General features: G+C 35.8%; 2 protein-coding genes across 2 annotated transcripts in view; one reads left to right on the forward strand and one right to left on the reverse strand.

Moving 5' to 3' along the window:
* The window catches only part of CTL16 (C-type lectin 16), a 445,139-nt gene that overhangs the window by 206,100 nt on the left and 215,963 nt on the right, over positions 1-23,076 (forward strand). The window lies entirely within an intron of this gene.
* LOC140747573 (uncharacterized) lies at positions 15,799-21,325 on the reverse strand. Its single transcript, XM_073080114.1, has 3 exons — positions 21,172-21,325; positions 17,346-19,719; positions 15,799-16,202 (listed from the first exon to the last, which is right to left on the reverse strand). The coding sequence occupies exons 2-3, from the start codon at positions 19,690-19,692 to the stop codon at positions 15,799-15,801; spliced, it is 2,751 nt and encodes a 916-aa protein (XP_072936215.1). The 5' UTR covers positions 19,693-19,719; positions 21,172-21,325.

Here is a 23,076-nt window from a genome sequence, read left to right on the forward strand (position 1 = left end):
TATGTACTCAAGTAAAAGATATAAAATGTAATAATCTTCTACATTTTTGTGAGTTATTAAAGAGGGTTAAAATATAAGACTTACTAAAGAAGGGCCATAATCTATGATGTATATTTGGACATTTTCATGATGCCGTAATGACATTTGACCATTTTCGTATTAATCAACTGACAACACTGGCATACAGATTTTTTTTCATGATTTTCACTTTTTGAATAGTTGAGGGAGAACCGTTGACAGAGGATAAACTTTTTACTTAAAATGATCGTTACGTAAAAAATACAATATCCAATGTTGAGTGTTGCCATACGAAAAAAATATGCACTATGCATATGTAATCTCTTTTTTTGGGAAGCGTATATGCTGTAAACATCATATTTTTAAGTCATTGTTACTTTAAAAAGCTATAATCCGATGAGTTTAATTTTTTACGCGAAAAAAATGCTGTAAGTTGTGGCATAAACAAAATTAATATTAAAATAAAAAGACGTATTTAGGGATCTGGTCTAAAACTAAAACACTTTAAAATCTTACTTTATTTTTTATTGCAGGTAATGAAAATGTAATTCTTTAACGTTTTAAATATGATTGAAATAACTTAAGAAAAAAATCGTACATTATAACGGGATCTTAAAAAACTGAGATCGTTATTTTAAATAATTTTCACTTAAACGTTATAATTAAACTTTTCTGATTTTTTAACGCCTCAACTCAACTCATAAAACCTTTCATCTCATCATTGTTTAATTTGTCTCTTACGTTATCACTCTTCTTATACATCAACATCTTCGTCGTCTGTTTCTTCTGAACAATATTTTTATTTTAGTGCAAGGCTTTATCAGTCCTCCTGATGGTATGTGGCTACTGTCTGGACTGCATGTTCGTCTGCTATATATTACATAAAAAGGTACTTATTATACTTCCCTCAAGATAAACCTTTTTTGTTGAGAAGAGGGGAAACCTTCAAAAGGTACCCTATGCCGTGGGAACGACACGGGGTTATGTGAGATTCTTACCGCACTAAAATCCCCCGGTAGTTGTCCTTGGCGCTGCGTAGAGGACTTCGGGATTTCCAAAGGAACATAACCGGAGTCCTCTTAGTGTATTGCCCCGTCGGGCTCCGCCTAGGTGAGCATGACGCTCACCAGTTCGTTTGGTGTACGACGGTATGCGACCACACATACTGCCCTTCTTCCCGGGGTCGTAACCCGGGCGGTTCGAGCTCTCACTGTTGCCACCCGCAACCCCGAAAGCCCCTTTTAGTCGCCTCTTAAGACAGGCAGAGGATACCGTAACCCTATTCTGGTCCGGGCGAATCCTCCTCCGAGCTGTGCGCTCCCTGGCTCGCTCGGCGTCTTCCTTCGTTTACATGACAATGTCGCAGGTAATCTTGCTATATCTTGGAGCTATCCAACAATGGCGCTGGAAACAGGTCCGGTCCCACTTTTGACACGAGGATCCGCCGCTGAGACTCCCTCGCTGGGCAGTACTGCAGCGTGTGCTATGCGGAATCCTCGTAGTGTCCTCAATGATGGCACTGGGCCCTCATCTCCCTCTATCCTGTTTAGATACTCACCGAAACGGCCATTTCCGGTGAGTATCTGGGTCAACCGGTATGTTGCATGACCTTTCACGAAGAGCCAAGCCGAAAGTTCAGTACGATAGCATTGGCCAACCGTTGGCTTATGATATGTGGTCCCAATAGCCGATCATACTAGCAAACTCCAGATACACCTATACAGGGTGAATTTTTCAAATAGGCCTTCAGGGCCAAATCCGAAACTATAAGGAGTAGCGAAAAATGCTGAAAGGAGTTCCGAGGCCGATTTTGATAAAAACTAAAACTGCATCATTAGTTTTTTAGAATATTTTCTTCCTTAGCCGAGAATCGAATGAGATAATTTTGAAAAATAATACATGCTCTATATTATTTCACTACCTGATAGTGTCTCTTATAAGGATCAAATTCTGAAAATATATATTTTTTTTTTCATATATTGGCATACTGATCCTTATAGATTATACTTAACATATGACTTATATTTAATTCTTAGGAGTATACATAAGTCATAACATTGAAGAATTTGTTGGTTAATCAACTAATTCTTCGATGTTATGACCGTGACATACGGCTTAGTATAACTAATAGGTTGGCAACTAAGTTCCCGCCGTTTTTAGGATTTATATTTTAAATAAAAATAGATAATTTATTAATATGTAATTTATTATTTTTTATTGTTTACAACTTCGTTTCAACGTTACATATGATTTTCCATATGCCATTGTTAAGTAATGACTAGGATTTTACTTGAAAAAGTCATACTCGCAAATTGTCAATTTTACATTTGTATTAAACGACACTCCGCGCAGAGCAAGTTGAAAATCTACTATAATGGTCCTAAAGATAACCTTAACTAAGTCAAACATAAAAATATAAATTCTAGAAGAACAAAACGTCCGCTTCCGAATGATTTGAAATATTAGACCAAAAACATTGTTAATACGCGAGATGTCTAAATTAATGAATGGCGGGAACTTAACTACCAAATTAATATGAAAAAATACGTACATTCTTAAAATTTACGCTTTTCCTTTAGTTTGTCATTTATCATTACTTCCCAGAATTTGATATTCCAGAATTATCAGAATTTAATTTGACGTGAAGTTCAAAATACAGTCTAGATTTTTACAGGTTATATAGATTCGATGGTCCGATATAATAACGAAAGTCGAATAGGTAAAGTAAATCCTTTAGTTCATATAAGAAAAACAGTGGTTGTGGATATCCAATAACTTAAACCTTTTAATTTTTAAACAATAATTTTTGAGGTTTTCACCAGACTTATATATTAGCATCTGGAACCAACAGCTGAACGTAAATTCAAAAGAACGAAAACGTTTGAGGAGACAAGTAACATTACGTGGCAATCACCCATCCATGTACTGACCACAAATTTAACCTACTCAACCCTGTTAATATACAATTATTTTCAACTTAATAAAAGTAAGTTATTTGAGCTTGCAATTCAATATCAAATTCCTTAATCCTGATGATACAGGGATACCACCTATCTATTCGGCCATTTAATGCTCACTTTTTTACACTTCACAATATGGGAGTAACGGACGAGCATGCAGTCCACCTGATGGTAAGTGGCTACTGCCGCCTATGGACGTCTGTAATCAACCTCAGATAGGATTATATATTCCTACCTAGAGTCGGCCACACGTGCGCCGCTACCCCTGAGGACTAAGCTGGAACGTCTCGGAAACGTATGTCTCCCTTGCCTACACCCCTCAAACCAGAACACAGCAGCGCTTAACACTGCTGTTATGAGGCAGAAATAGGTGTGGCGGTGGTGCCGCCGGAGTCTTACCACAAAATATTCTACCACCTTCAATCACTATATATATTTGAATCATGATAAAAAAAAATCTTTTACTTTTGTAACATTAGTACAGAAAAATATAGTAGGTATGTAGAATTTGTTAGGTTAGGTTAGGTTAGAACATAAAAGAAAATAAAAAACAAGTAATTAAATTAAAAAAATCACTAAAAAGGCTATTTTATCCTCGTAGTGCTCATTTAGTACGCTATATAAAGAACCTATGAGTAAAATTCCAGCACTCTAAAGTTCAGCGGTTTCCTTTGCGTAGAACTCTGGCACAGTAACACTACTCATTTAGTCAGACTGTACTGTCATAATGTAAGTGTAATCTCCTTTTGATTTCCTTTATTTTGATACACTATTCGATAGGTTTGGTTAACTTTTTTTAACACGTGTTACTATTTCGCGAAAGAGAATCACCATTTATGCTCTATAAAATATATAACTTCAGTAATTCAAAGTACCAGACATTATTTTACCTCTTTAGGGGTAGAATTTCATTATTTTTATCCAGCAAGCCAGATACAAAATTTCATAGTGTTCGCTTCAAAATTGACGGTTGTTCAAATGAATTTTCAACCCCTATTTTACCCTCTACGGGGTTTATTTTTAGGGAGGGGATAAATGGGTATGTCCTTGTTCCTATCCAGGAAGTCAAATACTAAATTTTTTAGTAGTTGCTTCAAAATGAAAGGATTTCAAAAAACTGACATCGCCTATTTTACCCTCTTAGGAGTAGAATTTTCAAAAGGCCTTTCTTAGTACTTATTTACGCTACGTAGAGAACCTATATAGGTGGCGATACCTAAGTAGGTGAAGTCCCTGGCGAAGAATACAGTTACCCGGGGTGAGGATATGTTGGCGGTATCACTTGATATGGCCAACATGTTCCCCCCGAAGAAGATTGTTGGGGACTACTTATTTAGGCGTATGGTCGAATACCCTGGCCAAGACCGGTGGTGTCGGCGGGAAATGTCGTGCGGAGTTCCACAGGGTTTGATGCTGGGTCCTCTCTTGTGGAATATCGGCTAAAACTGAGTGCTGCAAAGAGCTCCCCTTCCCTAATGATTGCCTGTAGCGGAAACATTGGGGATGCTTTCCTGCGCGTCACCGCCAGTACGGTATTCATAGTGGGCCGCATACGGCGGTTGTGTTTAAAAATCTTGAAAAATCCGAGGCTGTGCTTCATGGCGATCATGGCGATGCTTCATGGCATGGCCCTCGAAAGGCGCCGCCTCAGGATGCTCATATCGTCGTCTCCGGAGTTCGTACCGCCGTGAGGCCGTTGCGGACTTATCTGAGATTTATCCTGGATAGCCGGTGAAATGTCGGACCCCGCTTTGGATGGACCCCTCAGCGCCTAAGGTCGGCGGCGACCTTGGGTAGATTTTCATGTGAAGCAGCCTACGAGTTGGCGGGAAGTTTGCCCTGGGATTTGGGAGCGAAGACCTTTGCGTCGCTACGTTAGTAGCGCGAGGAAGCACACCGATACTGGCCGCCCGCCAGTGCGACAGGAACTGAAGAGACACAGAGCTGAGCTGCGCCAATGGGTTACCGAGACGTGGAACTCAAGGTTGGTGCGTCCTAGCGCCGTCCTGAGGACTATTGAGGCAATTCGTCCGTTATTGAAGTAGTGCTTAGGTAAGCGCGAGGGCGTCCTGTCTTTCCGTCGGACACACGTACTTTAGGTATATGGTTGTTTCTGGAATTATCTGTACCGGATCGGGCGGGTGTCGATGGCCAGGTGCCATCACTGTGACAATTGCCTCGAATAGACGGCCCGGCTAACGTTTTCTCGTGACCCGCCTCTGAACGTCCTGAGGAACGCCGCGGAGTTTTAGTTGGTAAGAGTCTGACGTACCCCCTCTGTTCCTCCGATCTTCTGATCTGATATGCAATCCTCATGGATGCTTTTCTGGATTTCCCCGCGTTAAAAAAATGGGTAGAAACAATAATTTTAAGTTTACCTAGCGCTTTTTCCCTTTAATCGCGTATTTTTTTACAATTTATTTATATTCTAAACAAATACTGTAATTATAATATTCAATTTATACCTAAAATACTACTACTGTAACTGAGCAGGGACTAAAATTCTCGGACCGCGACAACACTGTAACCCGTGCTGTGTTTAAATGTTCTGATAATGAAATTAGTGTAATAGGCGCAGTACAATAAAATGAAGGATTTTTACAGGGTTACTGCATTTTAAGGTCGAAAAAAAAACATTTCATTGAAATTTTCTACGCTGTAAATGAATTTAAAATGCTCTTAGAGCTACGAGTGTTAGATCATTCAACACAGAAAAAAAAATCTGATTCCAAATATGTATTTAACGTATTTCCAGATTTTTTGGAGTAACAGCAATAACGCATTCCTGGGTCGATATGAACTATTTTATAGGTATTTTTGTATGTAATATTTCAAGCTATTGTCTCCTTATTATGTTTTTAAAATGTATGGCTTATAGACAAAAAAATCAGGTCCCAAATTCTTGGTAGTTTGCAAATATTAACTCATATCCTTTACAAACGACCCCTAAAATTAACAAATTTTCAATAAATATAGAGTAACAAAAATTGTAAAAAATCTTGCACGCAAAACTAAACAAGACATTTCCCCGCGAGCTGCTTGCAGCTCGCGCACCCACGCGATACCTAGTCTTAATATAAATCCAAGAGCCTTATTAGCTTTTTTAATAATATTATCAATATGGGTGTCGAAGAGTAATTTACTATCAAATGTAACACCTAAGTCTGTAATAATATTTGTTCTATTAATAGATATATCGTGCAATGTGTAATTGTAAATGATAGGTTTAGGTTGACGTGTATATGAACAGACAAAACATTTGGATACGTTTAATGCAAGTTTATTGGTAATGCAATATGTCTCTAAGTTGCAGAGATCCTGCTGAAGAAGGAAACAACTTGTAATATTAGTGATGGGGTACAAGATCTTCATATCATCTGCATACAAGATTATCTTGGAACTTTTAAAGCATGAGTTAATATCGTTAATAAAAATTGTAAAAAGCAACGGACCCAACAGGGATCCTTGTGGAACACCTGACGGTATTAGTATAGGTGAGGATTTGTACCCGTTAAGAACCACAGTTTGGTTTCGGTTATTTATGTATGAAGTGAACCACCTAAACAAATCACCCCTTATACCCATTAGGAAAAGCTTCCGTAAAAGAATATTATGGTCTATTCTGTCAAAAGCCTTGCTATAATCTGTGTAGACTACATTAACTTGTGAAGGTAAAGACATATAACTTGATATAAAATCAGAGCAAACGGCAAGGTTAGATACGGTCGATCTATTTTTTAAGAAACCATGTTGTTGCTCAAGAAACGTATAACGAAGACAGGCATACATCTGACCATAGATAATCTTCTCGAGTAACTTTGCAAATAAGCAAAGTTTAGAAATAGGGCGATAATTTTGTACTTCATCTTTGGGACCTTTTTTATGTACTGGAGTAATGAAGGCACTTTTCCAAATATTAGGAACTACACCATCTGCCAGAGATCGACGAAACAGAATACTTAAGGGTGTGGTTAAGGGAACAGCGCAACGCGTGATAAATATAGCCGGGATGCCGTCGGGACCAGCAGGTTTATTGAGATCCAGGGTCTTCAATAAATTGGATAATTCAGCTTCTCGGATCGACACAAAACTAAGATCAACGGAGGTTCCAGTATCATGCAGAGATTTAAAGTCACTTTCATGTGCATCAGTCGCACGTAAAAAGTTAGAATTGAAAAACTGATTGAACATTTCACAAATAACTTCACCCTTTGTAGATGTACGCCCTTCATATTTCATGCTTGCCGGATATGAGCTTGGTGCCTTCTTACTTTTTATGTAATTCCAAAAGGATTTAGGATGATATCTAATATTACGCTCAGCCCTGCTTATATAATTTTCATACAAAGTCCTTTCAAGAGCTTTGGCTCGATCACGCAATACAATAAATGAATTAAGATCTGAAAGATTACCATATTTTTTATATTTTGAGTGATATTTATATTTTTCTTTAAGCACTTTTATAAGGAGAGTTTTATACCATGGAGGATATTTGGAAGAAGATTTTAATAATTTATTGGGAACGTACATATCCCGCAGAGTGTTTAACTTATCATAAAAGAAAGAAACAGCATTTTCTACTGAACCCCTTTCCAGACAACGTACCCAATCTATAGAATTCAGTTCATTACAAATGGATGTATAATCCGCCCGATGAAAAAGATATTTGATTCTGGGCTGCACGGGTAGCATATGTTGCTGGCTAACATTGATAGAGACACACAATGCTGGATGATGTGGATCTTCTTCTACTAGGGGGTCGGGACACTTATGGACGGCAATATGTTTGCTAGAGAAGATAAGGTCTAACAATCTATTATTACAATTCGTATGTTTATAAGATTTGCATTTGACCATTGCTCTGTAACACTTTGAGGATCCTGCTTTAAAATTTATCATTTGTGGGAGAGAAGATTACTAACAAGATGACCACTGTTATGGAACAATACAGGTATCCTGCTCAAACATATTTTATTCGTGAAAAAGAGAGGATTACTAAGAAGATGGTTCTAAGGGAAATTTGGAATATCTCGGAATATATGGGTTCTCTCGGAGGAAAGTCCTCCAATGGCATACAATCTACTGAGTCGAGTATTTAGTGCTGTAGACTTTTTTAAGTCATGTAATTGTGGGTAATAGGAATTTTGTTCATCTTAAGAAAGCAATGCTGGATTTCTCTATAACATCCAAGGTTATGGTTTATCAATTCTTTTTTGATCAGCTTAATAAATTTAACACTTTTAACTTTGTTCGTTAGTGTCTTAGAGACTAAACATGTCTATAGTATGAGGGAATGACATATTAAAAAAAATACTGATAGTAACCTCTCATCGATATTCACTAAAGCCCTTCACAAAATAAATGAAAATTTTGTAGGGTCGCGTTCAACTGCAGTCACGTATACACCCTCGAGGTCCCAGAGGTCGCTGGCACGTTTTCGAGACGGTATTAGAAAATTTCAATTATAAAATTCAATAGGCAAGTATGGTTCATGTAGGTAGGTATGTTACATAGTAAAATTGACACTAATAAATAAATAGTTTAAATAATCTAAAACAAAAATTTGAATTAATCACAAAGCCTGGGTAATCGGAGATCGAACTCTGACCTGTCTGGTTGTCAGATCAGTACTAACTTAAGTCCCTTTACAAACGTCTATTGTTGTCAAAATTAAATTGAGTCGTACCTCAAAACTCTTTTCGTATCATTCATAACTATTATAGTTACCATGATATACTCTACTAATTAATACACAGATTATTAAAAAATACAACGACTGTCAGACCATATACAACTTGAATATAATATAATACAAGTAAAAAAAACAATTCTAGAACTTCAGAATTAATTATGAGGTTTGTCAGCAAAAATGACGCTCAGAGTACTCTGAGCTTAATTAAATGTATATTTTCAGTATATATATATTACCTAGAAAACGCAAGACAGCGAAGTAAATAAAACAGCTCTACATATTGCACGTAGAACTAAAATATCTACCCACGTGCTTGTACAATGCACGAAATTACGGAAAGTGTAAAGTGCTTTTCGCATCTTCGCGGAAACTACGGTAGAGTATGGAAATACGGGAGTAATGACGTGGATATGATGATAGCCGCAAGGAAACTTAATGTGCTACATAAAATATGCATTTATACTAAACATATTCATATTAAGAACTAGTTTTTGACAGCGACTGTACGCGTTTATACCTACACCAATTGTAACAAACAAACATTTTTATGAGGAAACTGATAGATAGTCACTTCACATTAGCTACCAAAGGTTGGAGTCGTTCGCTTCCTAAATAGTAAAGAAATTTCATGGGTTTTTATTATTTTGAGCGAAACCCTAATGCGTTTTATAAAACAAAAAAACTTATAACATCACTTGTCTACCAGCGAAAGTTCCATCTAATTTGGTACAACGGTTTTTGAGAGTTTAATAATTGTTCTTTTTTAAAGTATTTATAACAAAAATATGTAACAAACATAAGTCGTTTCAAATACTTTTAATAAAGGCTGTTATTTGGCATTACAATCAATAATAAATACAAAGAGAATCTACAATCAGTCAAAGTTTAACATTTAAAAAAAATAATCATAATAAGTACTCAAACAATTAATCTTCCGTTAAGCGTCGCTTACTATTTTATCAACACTAGTAGCATTTTAAAATGCATGTCATTTACCGAATCATTATTTAAAATAATCTGTTCTTTTACGGTTCGAACGAACCACTTTCGTTGAGAGTTTGGGTTCCCCATCCATCAAGTTGTAAATGTAACGGATAGTGCCCGTCACTGCTTGATGACTTGATTTATTTTATAGATAACACTTATCTGAAATCATCGCTAGTAATTTTGAACATTATGTGACTAATGAGGGGAAAATGTTAACTAGGTATTTTGAGGTATCGCCTGCCATCAGTATTTTTAAACTGTTTGACAGTATTTTCATTTTTAAAGTGATTTACCATGTCCCGCGATCACTATCGGCCATATTAGCTCTAATTAGAAGATCAGCGCCATTTTGTAAACTGTCGTATTTAAATGTTTACAATCCGACGTTAAAATATTTAATTCGACGTGTTTAATTGAAAGGTGTTTTATCACGATCAACTGTAAATGTTAATAATATATTTAAAATATAGTTAATACAGATATATCTGTGTACAAATAAGGTTTAAGATTTAAGATATCAGATTTTAAACTGGTAGAACGAGGATGGGTTCATCAGAGGAGATAGCACCGCCACACCTATTTCTAGTATAAAGCATATTATAAGTAAGTATATTAGTTTTTATAATAAGATAAATATTAAGCTCTCAAAAGCTCCTTTAAAAATGTTGGCCACATATCTGGCAAACCTGGCCCAGCAATGCGACAACTATTGCAACCAAACCTGCATGTATCAAAACATAATGAAAAACAAACAAGCACTAAATTGAATGATCCAATTTCATCAACCCGCAGCTGTTCTTAGTGACAATTTGTTAGCGATCGTGTAACAAATAAAATAGAAAAGCAATATAATAAAGCGTAATTAAAACTTTGGTAATATGATACAGATTGGAGGTAAGAACACAATGTTCTCTGATTATGTTGTTCATTAGAGGTAAGAATACAAGATTATTTTGTTCAATTACATTCTTAAATATTAGTCTTAACTTATTTTAACCAAGTAACATATAAGTATCCTACTATACTCTTTAATATATGTATCAGTTGCTATAGAGCCTTTAAAAATGTTTGTAAATAATTATTGGCATAATTTGTTCCAATAAATATTGCAATTAAATTGACTGTCGCTCGTTATAAATAATTTATTAACGAAAAACATATTGTTAGCAATATATTAAAATTATTTAATTACGTATAGTATTATTTTGTATTATTTTCATGATGTGTTATTTTTATAATAATAAGTGCCCATTTATATAGTCATTGGCTGTATGGGTTATACGATTGTGTGCATTAGCATAAAAAAAAGAAAAAGAACGCGCTTGGCGCGAGACTTGTATTTTACGCGGGAATAATAAAAGTTGTAAATTGGATCCATAGATTAGTAAAGATTACTCACGTCTAACAAGAAAATGTACCCAGTTTTGAGAATTGAAATAGTTGCGTAAAAAAGTTTTGCCACGTCTCCGTGCTAAAATGTCCCTAAAATATTTGAAATAATTATTTTTTTATTACGTAAATTACGTAATTATTACGTAAATTAGTTATTTATTCGTAAATTTTCTCTAAAAATGATTTTATTTGTCAAGGTTTCAAAACAAGAACTTACTAAAATAAGCCATTTGTGGCTTCATTCAATTTCAAGGCGGCGAAGCATCTTTACTAATCTATGATTGGATCAAGAAAATAGTTTGTGTTATTAATATATCTAACGAAACAGAATGTTAACACCATAGATTAGTAAAGATACTTCGCCGCCTTGAAATTGAATGAAGCCGCAAATGGCTTATTATAGTAAGTTCTTTTTTTGAATTTTTGACAAATAAAAACATTTTTAGAGAAAATTTACGAATAAATAACTAATACTGCGTAATTTACATGATAATTAAATAATTTATAATAATAATATCAAATATTTTAGGGACATTTTAGCACGGAGACGTGGCAAAACTTTTTTACGCAACTATTTCAATTCTCAAAACTGGGTACATTTTCTTGTTAGGAGTGAGCAATCTTTACTAATCTATGGTTAACACTGAAACATAATTTTTGACATACTTCTACAATTATGATGAAGGGTACTTAATATAACTTTAAGCTGTGATAGCTTAGTGGTATTTATTTCGATCATGCTGTCAGTCCAAGGTTCGAATATCAGGAACGCACCCTTATTTCATGGAGTCGTCAGTGTCTTGTCATAACTTCAACAATATGACGACATTTACTAAAACGACAAACAAATCTATATAAGTATATAAAAATGGTGTTCTAAATTCAAAATAAACTTTTTTTAGTTTAGTTAGGTCAACAAACAGTTACACATCAAGATATAATACATATAGATAGAATTAGTACAAAATAGATAGCTGAGAACCAGCACCGTTGACCAGAGTTTATTATAATATTAATTGAAAGTGAAAGCACTTTTTTTTATAAACAACAAATTATTCTATAAGGGTTATAAGGATTTTCAATGAAATCTTGCTGCTCATTATTGCAAACCCATTTTTTGAAAGGTCCAGGACAATTATTTATAATATCTATATGGTTGAAATTAGTATTATAGGTATTAATTAATCGATTCATTGAAGAACGTTTACCAGCATTAGTCCGACATTTTACAGTAGCAAATAAATGCTGTTCCCTACGAATATGAGTATAATTTGGTATTCTATAGTATATTTTAGAAATAAGAGGTATATCTTTCATGACATATATCGTATAGCAGCATTAAATACAATAGTTTTCATACAATAGCTATAAATCTATCCCACACCCTTACCCCGGACGGAAAAATAAAATTAATCATAAGAATCGCCCCTTCCGTGAGATTACATCTTACGCATAACGATCACAGTTCCTAGTAAGATGTTTTGTATCGCTAATGCATTAGCAAGCATCCGACACGTCTTACCCGAATACACTCATTCCTTGAATCGTGGAACTTGCTTCATCGTCAACGATAAACGATAAGCAAATTTAACGAAAATAAAGGCAGTGCTTTTAAGATAGTGAGTGATGTTTGGTATCGCTAATGAACGATAAACGACAAGCGAATTTAGCGAAAATAAAGGCAGTGATTTAAGGATAGTAAGTGATGTTTGGTATCGCTAATGAACGATAAACGACAAGCGAATTTAGCGAAAATAAAGGCAGTGCTTTTAAGATAGTAAGTGATGTTTGGTATCGCTAATGCGTTAGCATGCATCCGACACGTCTTACCCGAATACACTCTTTCCTTGAACCGTGGAAGACTTGCTTCATCGTGAACGATACGCGACAAGCGAATTTAGCGAAAATAAAGGCAATGCTTTTAAGATAGTAAGTGATGTTTGGTATCGCTAATGTATTGGCATGCATCCGACACGTCTTACCCGAATACACTCATTCCTTGAATAGTGGAACTTGCTTCATCGTGAACGATAAACGAATTTAGCGAAAACAAAGACAGCTGCTTTTATTATAGTAAGCGATGTTTTGTATCGGTAATGCGTTAGCCTGCATCCGACACGTCTTACCCGAATACACTCATTCCTTAAATCTTGGAACTTGCTTCATCGTGAACGATAAACGACAAGCGAATTTAGCGAAAATAAAGGCAATGCTTTTATGATAGTAAGCGATGTTTGGTATCGCTAATGCATTAGCATGCGATGCGTCTTACCCGAAAACACTCATTCCTTGAATAGTGGAACTTGCTTCATCGTGAACGATAAACGAATTTAGCGAAAACAAAAGCAGTGCTTTTAAGATAGTAAGTGATGTTTGGTATCGCTAATATATTAGCATGCATGCGACACGACTTACCCGAATACACTCTTTCCTTGAATCGTGGAAGTTTTGCTTCATGGTGAACGAAAACGATACACGAAATCATTAAAATAGTTAAAGAGCGTGAATAGGGGTAAATTAAATAAAGTAATGCAAGAAACGACATGTTATGACAGTGCAATAAATAATGTTGATTACAGTTACACTTACAATTTAAGTTAGGATCTTGTTGGTACTGAAATTATTATTTACGCCAAATGTACTCGTATAAGCTTTATTTTTGGGTTTGGTTAACGTACAACTATTACTGTCTATATCTAAAAATAACTATATAAAACTAGGTAAAAATTATAATTGATCGATAAAGTCTCTTAATTAATATTTGCAACTAAAGATGGTGGCAATAATAATAAGTATTGTATTTCGTTCTTTATCTATAATGTCCGAATATAAAAAAAAGTGTGCACAAAAATACAATGTTTTATGATAAACCGTTGTAATATCTGTTATATTTAATTATTTAATATTCGTCAATATATTTTTCCAGGATTACTAGTTTACTCGCTCACTTTGCGACAAGTCATTATAGTTTCGAACTGAATATTCCACGAAATACAAATACACCTCAATTTGTAGAAATGATAACGTGACAAAAATCCATGCTTTTCATAGTAATGTTTTTAACTGAAGAGACAGACGTTTCTAAAGTAAATTTTAGGAAATAAGCCTTTTTACTCTCCACCACCTGCTTATAATCATTGTTTGGCGAATAAGAAGAATTGGCCAGAAGCGTAAACTTATGCTTACCATCAAAGAGAGAAAAGTCTTACTTGGGTCACATTCTACGGCATCCAAGTAACGAACTTCTCCAGCTCATTATAATGGGCAAAGTCGCGGGGAAAAGGCGAGTAGGAAGAAGAAAAAAATCTTGACTGCGGAACATTCGAGAGTGGACCGGGATAGCAAGCCCAGCTGAACTATTTCGCCTCTCAAAAAACCGAGAGAGATTTAAACAGCTGATAGCCGACCTTGGTGAGTTGGAGAGGCACCGCAAGAAGAAGAAGAAGAATAAGTAATATGAAATAACAATAAAAGAAGAATTTCTTATTTCTATTCCATGGGAGATAAGTTACGAAACTATACTGGTAGATTAACTTATTATAAATTATCACACATAACACTATTCATATCATTGACAAGCAGTTAAATGTCAATAGAAATATAAAATGCATATTGAGTGTCACTTTCATATTAATTAAATTTTATAAACGTTTTTTATCGTGAACGTGTGAAAAAATTGTTATGGCGGCTACTATTCTTTATGTATGTTAACAGCGGTAACGTATTTCGATGTCCTTAGAGTGAGAATAAAGTATAGAGCGAGGTAACTCGGGTACGAACACTAGGCACGGGTAAGAACACTATCACGTTGCGCGGTAAACAATAAAACAGATATAATTCAAGCTTTAATGACGCAATTCAGTCATCTTTTTCTTTTTATAGTAGGCAAATATCATAGGCGAGGTGTAGTGTTAAATAATAGTATAAGTACTTTTTACATTTCACCAGTAAAGTGGTTTTAAACAAGCTAACATATCTCCGATACGTACCAAGTCGATGGTGATATAGACGCACTCTATGCTTATTATTACTCTAAGGATATGCCACTGACATTTAAACGTCATTAAAAATGACAGGTTCTGAATACACGAGCATCATTACCGGCTATCACATAAATATGAGAGGTTGTAAATATTCTGTTACATTTTTATATTTTATGTTATCGATACCGTCTTATGTTTTCACCTGTCCATTCTCTTCCATTAAAGTAAATGTTTACAACAGGTACAAACGACGTTTCGAAGCTATTTATTTAATTAAAGCTAAAAGTCGTTCACATGAATAAAAAGTATTGTCTTATTGTATTGAATTTGTTTCTTGTACTTTTAATATATCTGTTCATTAAATAGACATAAGTCAAAAAGAAATAGGTAATAGAGATTATAATAATTATGAATTAATACTATAATAAAGATAATAATATTTATCAATTATATACTATGGTAATTTCAGGTTATATTTATTATCTATAAGGTGTTTCTTTTTTTGGCGGGAAGATGTTTACCTACTGTAGTACTCCGTGTCTTACGCGTACGGTAATTGGCTCGTTATCACACCAGTATGCAAGTAACATCCGCTCCAGCTCGTGGCTACCGCGTGACTGTCACCTCACTACCCGTGTGCCCGAGACAACGTCATGTTTACAGATCACAAACATTACATCCCTTTCTTATTATAAATTTATTAATCAATAATAATTTGGTTACAACATAATCAATCCATCAAGTACAATGTTTCACAACAAATTCCTTATTCAATATTACTTGATTCACTACCTTGGCCTTCATCCTGAACTTTCCATTCACCTTCTACTCTCTTCAAGTGGATTACGTTCCGTCTAAGTTTTTGTCCCGTTTCCTCATTTCTTACAACTACATCTCCACCGTCCGAATGTTCTACAACATGTGGTGTCGGTTTAAAGGTGGTTGATAGCTTATTTCCTTTTTCCATATCTTTAACGTATACTTTATCCCCTTCTGAAAGTGATGGGTACTCAGCATGTCGTTTCCTGTCCCCATACTCTTTTCCTTTCTCTTTCTCCATTCTATCTTTGTCTCTTACTTCGGAATCATTAATCTTACTATTGTTGTCAAGTAAAGACGGAATCTTATCCCTATTTTGTCTACTGAAGAAAAGTTCGGTAGGTGTCTTTCCTGTCACAGAATGTGGGGTTGAGTTGTACATCATTAAATACTCCCACATACTTTCCTTTAAATCTTCTTTTTGTAGGTGACTAATTTTTAATCTTTTTAATATATCCCTATTTTGTCTCTCGACCTCGCCATTTTGCTGAGGCCAGTAAGGTATTGTGTTGAATAGTTTTATATTGCACTGTCGGCAATATTCCTTGAATTCGTCGCTAACGAATTGCCGACCATTATCTGCTGTAATTGATGAGGGGTATCCGAGACGACTGAATATTTCTTTTAGAAGTTTAATCATTTGCAAACTAGTGATTGTTTTAGTAAATTTTACCTCTTTGTACCTACTGTAATAATCAATAACTACCAGCAAGTAGTCGTTGCTTGGCAGTGGACCCAATAGGTCTATTGCAACGTCAATCCATGGAGCCATGGGGAGCTCACGTCGTTTCATAGGTACAGGGTGACTTGGTATCCCAACAAGAGTACATCCTTTACACGCTTTTACTCTTAATTCAGCATCCTTGTCTATTCTTGGCCACCAAACTTTTGATCTCAGCCTGCTTTTCATCGATACTATCCCCGGGTGACCTTCGTGTGCAGCATCTAACACACTTTTTCGGAGTTCTTTTGGTATTACAATTTTGGTGCCTCTCAATAATATTTTATCGTAAAAACAAAGCTCATTTTCAAATATTTTATATCCTTTTACCGAATCATCCCAGTCTTTATTGTACATTCCTCTTTTTACGTTTTTAATTTCTTGGTCACGTCCAGAATATTCTGATAGGATTTCCATGGGAATAGCACAAGGCCTAGACTGTTCCGCTATCTGCTGTACATAATCCTCAATTTTTCCGGGTGGGACACTGTGATATTCACAAAGTCTTGACAAAGGATCGGCTATATTGACTTTACCAGGTCTGTATTTAATATTGTATCGGAAAGCTTGTAGGCGTAGGACCCAGCGTTCAACGCGCGCACATGGTTTCGACTTTTGCCCAAATAAAAATTCTAGTGGCTTATGATCCGTAATTAGATCAAATGTTTTTCCAAACAGAAAAATCTTAAAGTGCTCTACGGCCCAAACCAAACCGAGTGCCTCTTTTTCTGTTTGGCTATATTTCCGTTCCAGTTCATTTAAAGTGCGGTTACCGTATGCAATAATTCTAGATCCTCTGCTATCATTTTGTATTAACACAGCTCCCAACCCTACAGGACTCGCATCAGCAATAACCTGTGTTTCATCATTAACGTCGTAATATCCCAATGTTGGCATGTTGCTGAGAGCTTGCTTCAGATTCTCAAATGCTCGATATTGTTCATCTTCCCATAAATCTTCTATGTTTGCTTTTTTTCCAGATTTATTTCTCAATAATTTTTTTAAAGATTCCGTCATTGTTGATAGATTTGGCAGCCATTTATTAATGTAATTTACTAACCCTAGAAAACTTTGAAGTTCCTCCACTGTCTTAGGTGTTCTAAATTCAGCTATACTGGTCATATATTTTTTAAGCGGCTTCACTCCATCTCGTGTTAGTTCATGTCCGAGAAAACTAATCTTTTGCACCTTGTATTTACACTTGCTTTCGTTCAACAAGACATTATTTTCTTTTAAAACGTCTAAAACTTTGGATAGCCGTTTATCATGTTGATTCTCATCTTCTCCATACACCAAGATATCATCAATAAAATTTATTACGCCATCTAGTCCCGTCAACATCTTTTCAACTATTTTTTGAAATAATTCCGGCGCACACGTTATACCGAACATAAGTCTTTTGTATCTATACAAGCCTTTTGAAGTTATAAATGTCGTCAAATGTCTTGAATTAGGGTGGATCTCCACTTGATTGAAAGCGTTTTTTATGTTAAGTTTCGAAAAATATGTAGCTTTTTTAATTTTCGGCAAAAAATTATCCATGCAGGGTAATGGATGATTTTCCCTCATAATTGCGGAATTCGCACGCCTCATATCAATGCATAGTCGTATGTCGTCATCGTCCTTTAGAATAGGTACTACCGGGGAAATCCAACGAGAAGGTCCATGTACCTCTTCAATAATGTCGCTGTCCAAGAGCTCCTTTATTTTGCGTTCTACCTTATCTTCAATAGGAATTGGAATTCTCCGGTACGGTTGTGATACAGGCTTGCATTTTTCATCAACTGGAATCTCAACCAGTACATCCTTGAATTTTGGAAAAGGCTTAGAGGAGTGTGTGATTTCGTTTATTCCAATACCTAACTTGAGGACTCCTAAGCGAAGAGCAGTGTCCTTTCCCAATAAATCTCTTGATCCTTCTTTAATAACGTAAACTGTAGTGTGATCAGATTTCTTATTTACTTTGATGTCAGTTTCGAAAGACCCTGTCACATTCAAAGGTGATTTACTTGCGTATGAATATAAGTTTTTGTTTGACCCCTTAATTTGATTAGTACATAGAACTTTTTTCTTTTTTAAATTTTCCCATGTCTTTTCAGTAATTAAATTTAATTTACATCCAGAATCTATAAGCAACTTCAATTTGATTCCACCCATTTCACATTCAATGGTAGCTTCGTCGTCGTCATTCATGTTAAAAATATAATGGTCCTCGTCAGAAGAGTCATGTACAAAGTTTATTGAGTCTATTTCATTCCGTTTCTTTTTTATTTTAGGTTCGTCATTTTGTTTGTTTTCCAGTTTACGCTTTTGGGGTCTTGTCCTACACATTGCACTAAAATGCCCGGATTTGCCACAGGCATGACAATTTTTCCTCTTTGCAGGGCACTCCTTTGACGCAGTATGCGCATTGTATCCGCATCTACTACAATTACTTGGTCCAGGTTGACTTGTCGATTCTTTCATTTTACTAGTCTCATTTTTGTTTTTAATGTAATCTTTCTCAGTGTTATAAAATTTTTTGCGACTTGTAATTGTATTGATATCATTTGATTTTCTTTTTTGGCCATACTCTTCCAGTTGATGAGTTACTAATTCTAAAGTATTTGCTTCAGTTATGATTTTGTCCAATGTAACAGTGTCTCCTAATGTTAATATTTTTTTTCGCAGTTCTAACGAAAAACATTTTTCCACGATCTGATCAATTATATGCTCATCGGGACTAGTGAATTTACATTTTCTAGCTTGATTCCTCAATTTCACAACAAATTTTTCAAACTTTTCCCCTTCATCCTGCTTGATTTGACGGAATAAATGTCGTTCGTAAATTTTATTCTGCTTTGGAAGAAAATAGTCATCCAGCTTCTCAATAACTGTTTTAAACACTTGTGATTCATTTGTAGAATTTTCTTCGTAAGCACCAGGTAAGTTGTAAACAATTTCTTGGAGTCCTAGTCCTCCTAAAAGGAGCAATGTTGCTCTCTTTCTTCCTTCGCCTGTAATTCCTGATGCTTCCAAATATATGTGAAAAGATCTTTTCCATTGCTCCCATCTCAGAGCAACTGTAGCGTTGTCTCCTTCGAGATCTAGCTTTTCAGGAGCTGGCAATAAGTTTGTCATTTTCGGAGTAGATAGATTCGGGGCGACCTGGAACCGAAGTTAGTTTCGGTGACTACTGTATACTATTAGGGCGTCCCATTGTGTAAACACGGGTATCTAGTAGTATTATATTAACGAGTACTACCTTTTCCACAATCTCACAAACACGTACAATTTACAATTTCATGTAGGTTTGTACTACCTAACACACACGATTACGTACAATTTACAATTTCATGTAGGTCTGTACTACCCAATCCACACAATCATGCACGATTTACATTTTCATGTAGGCTCGTACTACCTAACACACAATCACGTACAATTTACAATTTCATGTAGGTTTGTACTACCTAACACACAATCACGTACAATTTACAATTTCATGTAGGTCTGTACTACCCAATCCACACAATCATGCACGATTTACATTTTCATGTAGGCTCGTACTACCTAACACACAATCACGTACAATTTACAATTTCATGTAGGCTCGTACTACCTAACACACAATCACGTACAATTTACAATTTCATGTAGGTTTGTACTACCTAACACACGCACGTCACGCACAATTTACATTTTCATGTAGGTTCGTACTACCTAACTCACAGTCTAATTATTGCAATAAGTACGTATGCTCTAAAACAGCATTAAGTTTATTAAATCACCGGAAGGAATTCAGAACTACTGAAAAATTGAGCAATCTTACACAATACAGATTAAAATCTTAAACGTCAGGCATCCGCCTAACAATCCTTTGAATCCATGTAATTATGGTACAAAAATTCATGTTAAGTAAGTCAAGGATTAATAACATTCTTATAGCTAATTTATTTAACTTTAATCCATTTTAGTCATTAATTTAATCCATTAAAACGATTAGTTAAAGTCGCATCTAATACACAATACTTAATTATTAATTTCAATTCAATTTACGGGTAGTTTAAAATATAACATTAATCCGCATTGCAATGCCGCGACGCGATGAATCATCGGGAACATTGTAAAAGACCTACAAAGTGTAGTGATAAACGAAACAAGATATTAAGGTATTGTTTGGTAAATTAAAGGTACATATTTTGTTTTGTTTCAATATAATCTTTTAGTGTATTTACTAAAAATATTTTACACGTGCAAATCTTATTCATATGTATAATGAATTATTGACCCTCCGGTAATTTAACAATCTGTTCAGAAACGCTACTGGTAGCGCCATCTAGTGAGCGTCTGCCTACATATTGAAAGAAGCCGATGCGGGTGCCGTTGTCACTTTAAAATAAATTGTTCTTCGTGACCGACAGAAAGTTCGAAATTAGTTATTTTTAATTGAGTAGATAAACCTGAAGCCCCCGAATACTAAACACAATCTATTACACACATCCACTGCATAAAAACTTAAACCATTAAATCATCCATCTACATACATATTCATTTTTTCTTCCTTGTTTTTTCTTTTAGAATATATATATATATATAAATATATTATTTAACACTGACCTTTTACCTCGTCGCCACATGTAATACTCCGTGTCTTACGCGTACGGTAATTGGCTCGTTATCACACCAGTATGCAAGTAACATCCGCTCCAGCTCGTGGCTACCGCATGACTGTCACCTCACTACCCGTGTGCCCGAGACAACGTCATGTTTACAGATCACAAACATTACACCTACTACATTTTTTTAAATATCTACTATAAAAATATAACAAAATTCAAACAAGTATGTGCCAAACACATCTTAAAACTAACGCGGTGAAATAGCTTTTCCTTTGGCAAGAAAATAAAGGTTTTTTTTAGATTGGAATAGCACACGTCTTGCGGTCCACCGGATAAGTGGTCCTTATTGGGTAGACATATTTTTTTTTGTTGACGAGGGGGAAACCTTCAAAAGGTACACAACCGGAGTCCTCCTTCCTCCTTCAACGCGATTCCCTTATTGGGCTCTGCCCTGCGGGAAGCAAAGTAATTTACGCTCTCACATCCCCTGGTGATTATAGTGATATGCGACCACACAAACCGCTGTCCTTCCCGGGGTCGCTTGCTGGACGGTTTGAGCTCCCACTCTTATCGCGCGCAACCCCGGAAGCCCCTTTTAGTCGCCTTTTACGATAGGCAGGGGATACCGTAGCCCTATTTTGGTCCCGGGACTACAGGGACATGGGAAGACATCTAGTTCTATATTAGAACGTTCTATATGGTTTCTACCATAGAACCATAGAGTTGCCTGCCACTCCTGACGACTAAAGCGATCGCTTTATATATATAAAGCGATCGCTTGGGTCGCGTGGGTAAAATATCGGTTGACTTATATAGTCAGCCGATATTTTACCCACTTCCGTAACGCAAGAACACGTTAAACATAGCTGTATCGTCTTCATAACCTATTCCTTCTAACTTCGCGCACACTATCCTTCTTTCTTCGCTTGTCGATTTTTTCTTTTTCATGCATAGGTTGTCTGGAAGAGATCGCTACTTAGCGATAAGACCGCCTATTGCATACTGTTTGACCTGTGTATGTATTTTGCTTTTATTTAAATTCAAATTTAAGTGTGCAATAAAGAGTATTCTATCTATCTATCTATCTATCGATGGTACCTACCCAGCCGAACACTACTGCCTTTACCCTAATGCTTTTGCGCAAAAATACGATAGAAACAAGAAACCCTACAAAACGTATGCTATACCAACTTTGTTAGCTACCATTATCAAAATAATCCATTGCTCGGAATAAACTGTACGAAGTATTTAAGATAAGGGTTTACTGAGCGCCTGAGTCACTTCACTGTTAAGCTTTTCAAGTTTTACAAAGGCGAGCGAAACCTTCGGGTTTTGTCTAAAAAGCTTTGGGAACTTGCGTTCGAGACTTACTCTTTGTCTTGTTGTAATCGCTATTCTTATCGCTGTTGCCTATTCACACGTACCACGCCACGTCACGGCGACAAATGTCGCCAAGAAATTACGTGTCTATTTGGCTTAGGAACGTACTACAGTAAGCTTATAGACAGCCTGCTCCTAAGGGCTGTCGCCTTACGTCTTGAGCGACCATTTACAACACACGATCGTAAAGCAGCGTACATGTTTAGTCGTCGGCGACAATCACATAATAAATCAAATCAAATCATTTATTTGCAGGAACATAGTATTTTACAAGGATCTTAAATTTATAACAATTATCTTATGTTCTACCACATTCTACCACATAAATGGCGTTGAACGAAATCAAAATAAATAAAAAAAAAACTAAATAAATTAAGGTATCGATATGAAGCCCTTAGTATCCAAGGCTAGGAATGCATTTGTGATTGAGCTCAGGTAGAACTGGGATCTTATCTAGGGTTGATCATGTTTATGGGCTTCAGAAGCCTCTAACATCAGGTGAACTGCATGCTCAATGCTCATG

The sequence above is a fragment of the Epargyreus clarus genome, unplaced genomic scaffold (genome assembly GCF_041222505.1).
Source record: "Epargyreus clarus isolate Ecla_fem2 unplaced genomic scaffold, WU_Ecla_fem_2.2 ptg000014l, whole genome shotgun sequence".
NCBI lineage: Eukaryota > Metazoa > Arthropoda > Insecta > Lepidoptera > Hesperiidae > Epargyreus > Epargyreus clarus.

Bases quoted from the DNA above. Each gene is read 5' to 3' on its own strand.
- LOC140747573 (XM_073080114.1), bottom strand. From the start codon at position 19,692: ATGACAAACTTATTGCCAGCTCCTGAAAAGCTAGATCTCGAAGGAGAC. The intron at 16,203-17,345 runs GTAACCGCACTT...ATTCTGTGACAG, and splicing joins ATCTAGAATTATTGCATACG to GAAAGACACCTACCGAACTT.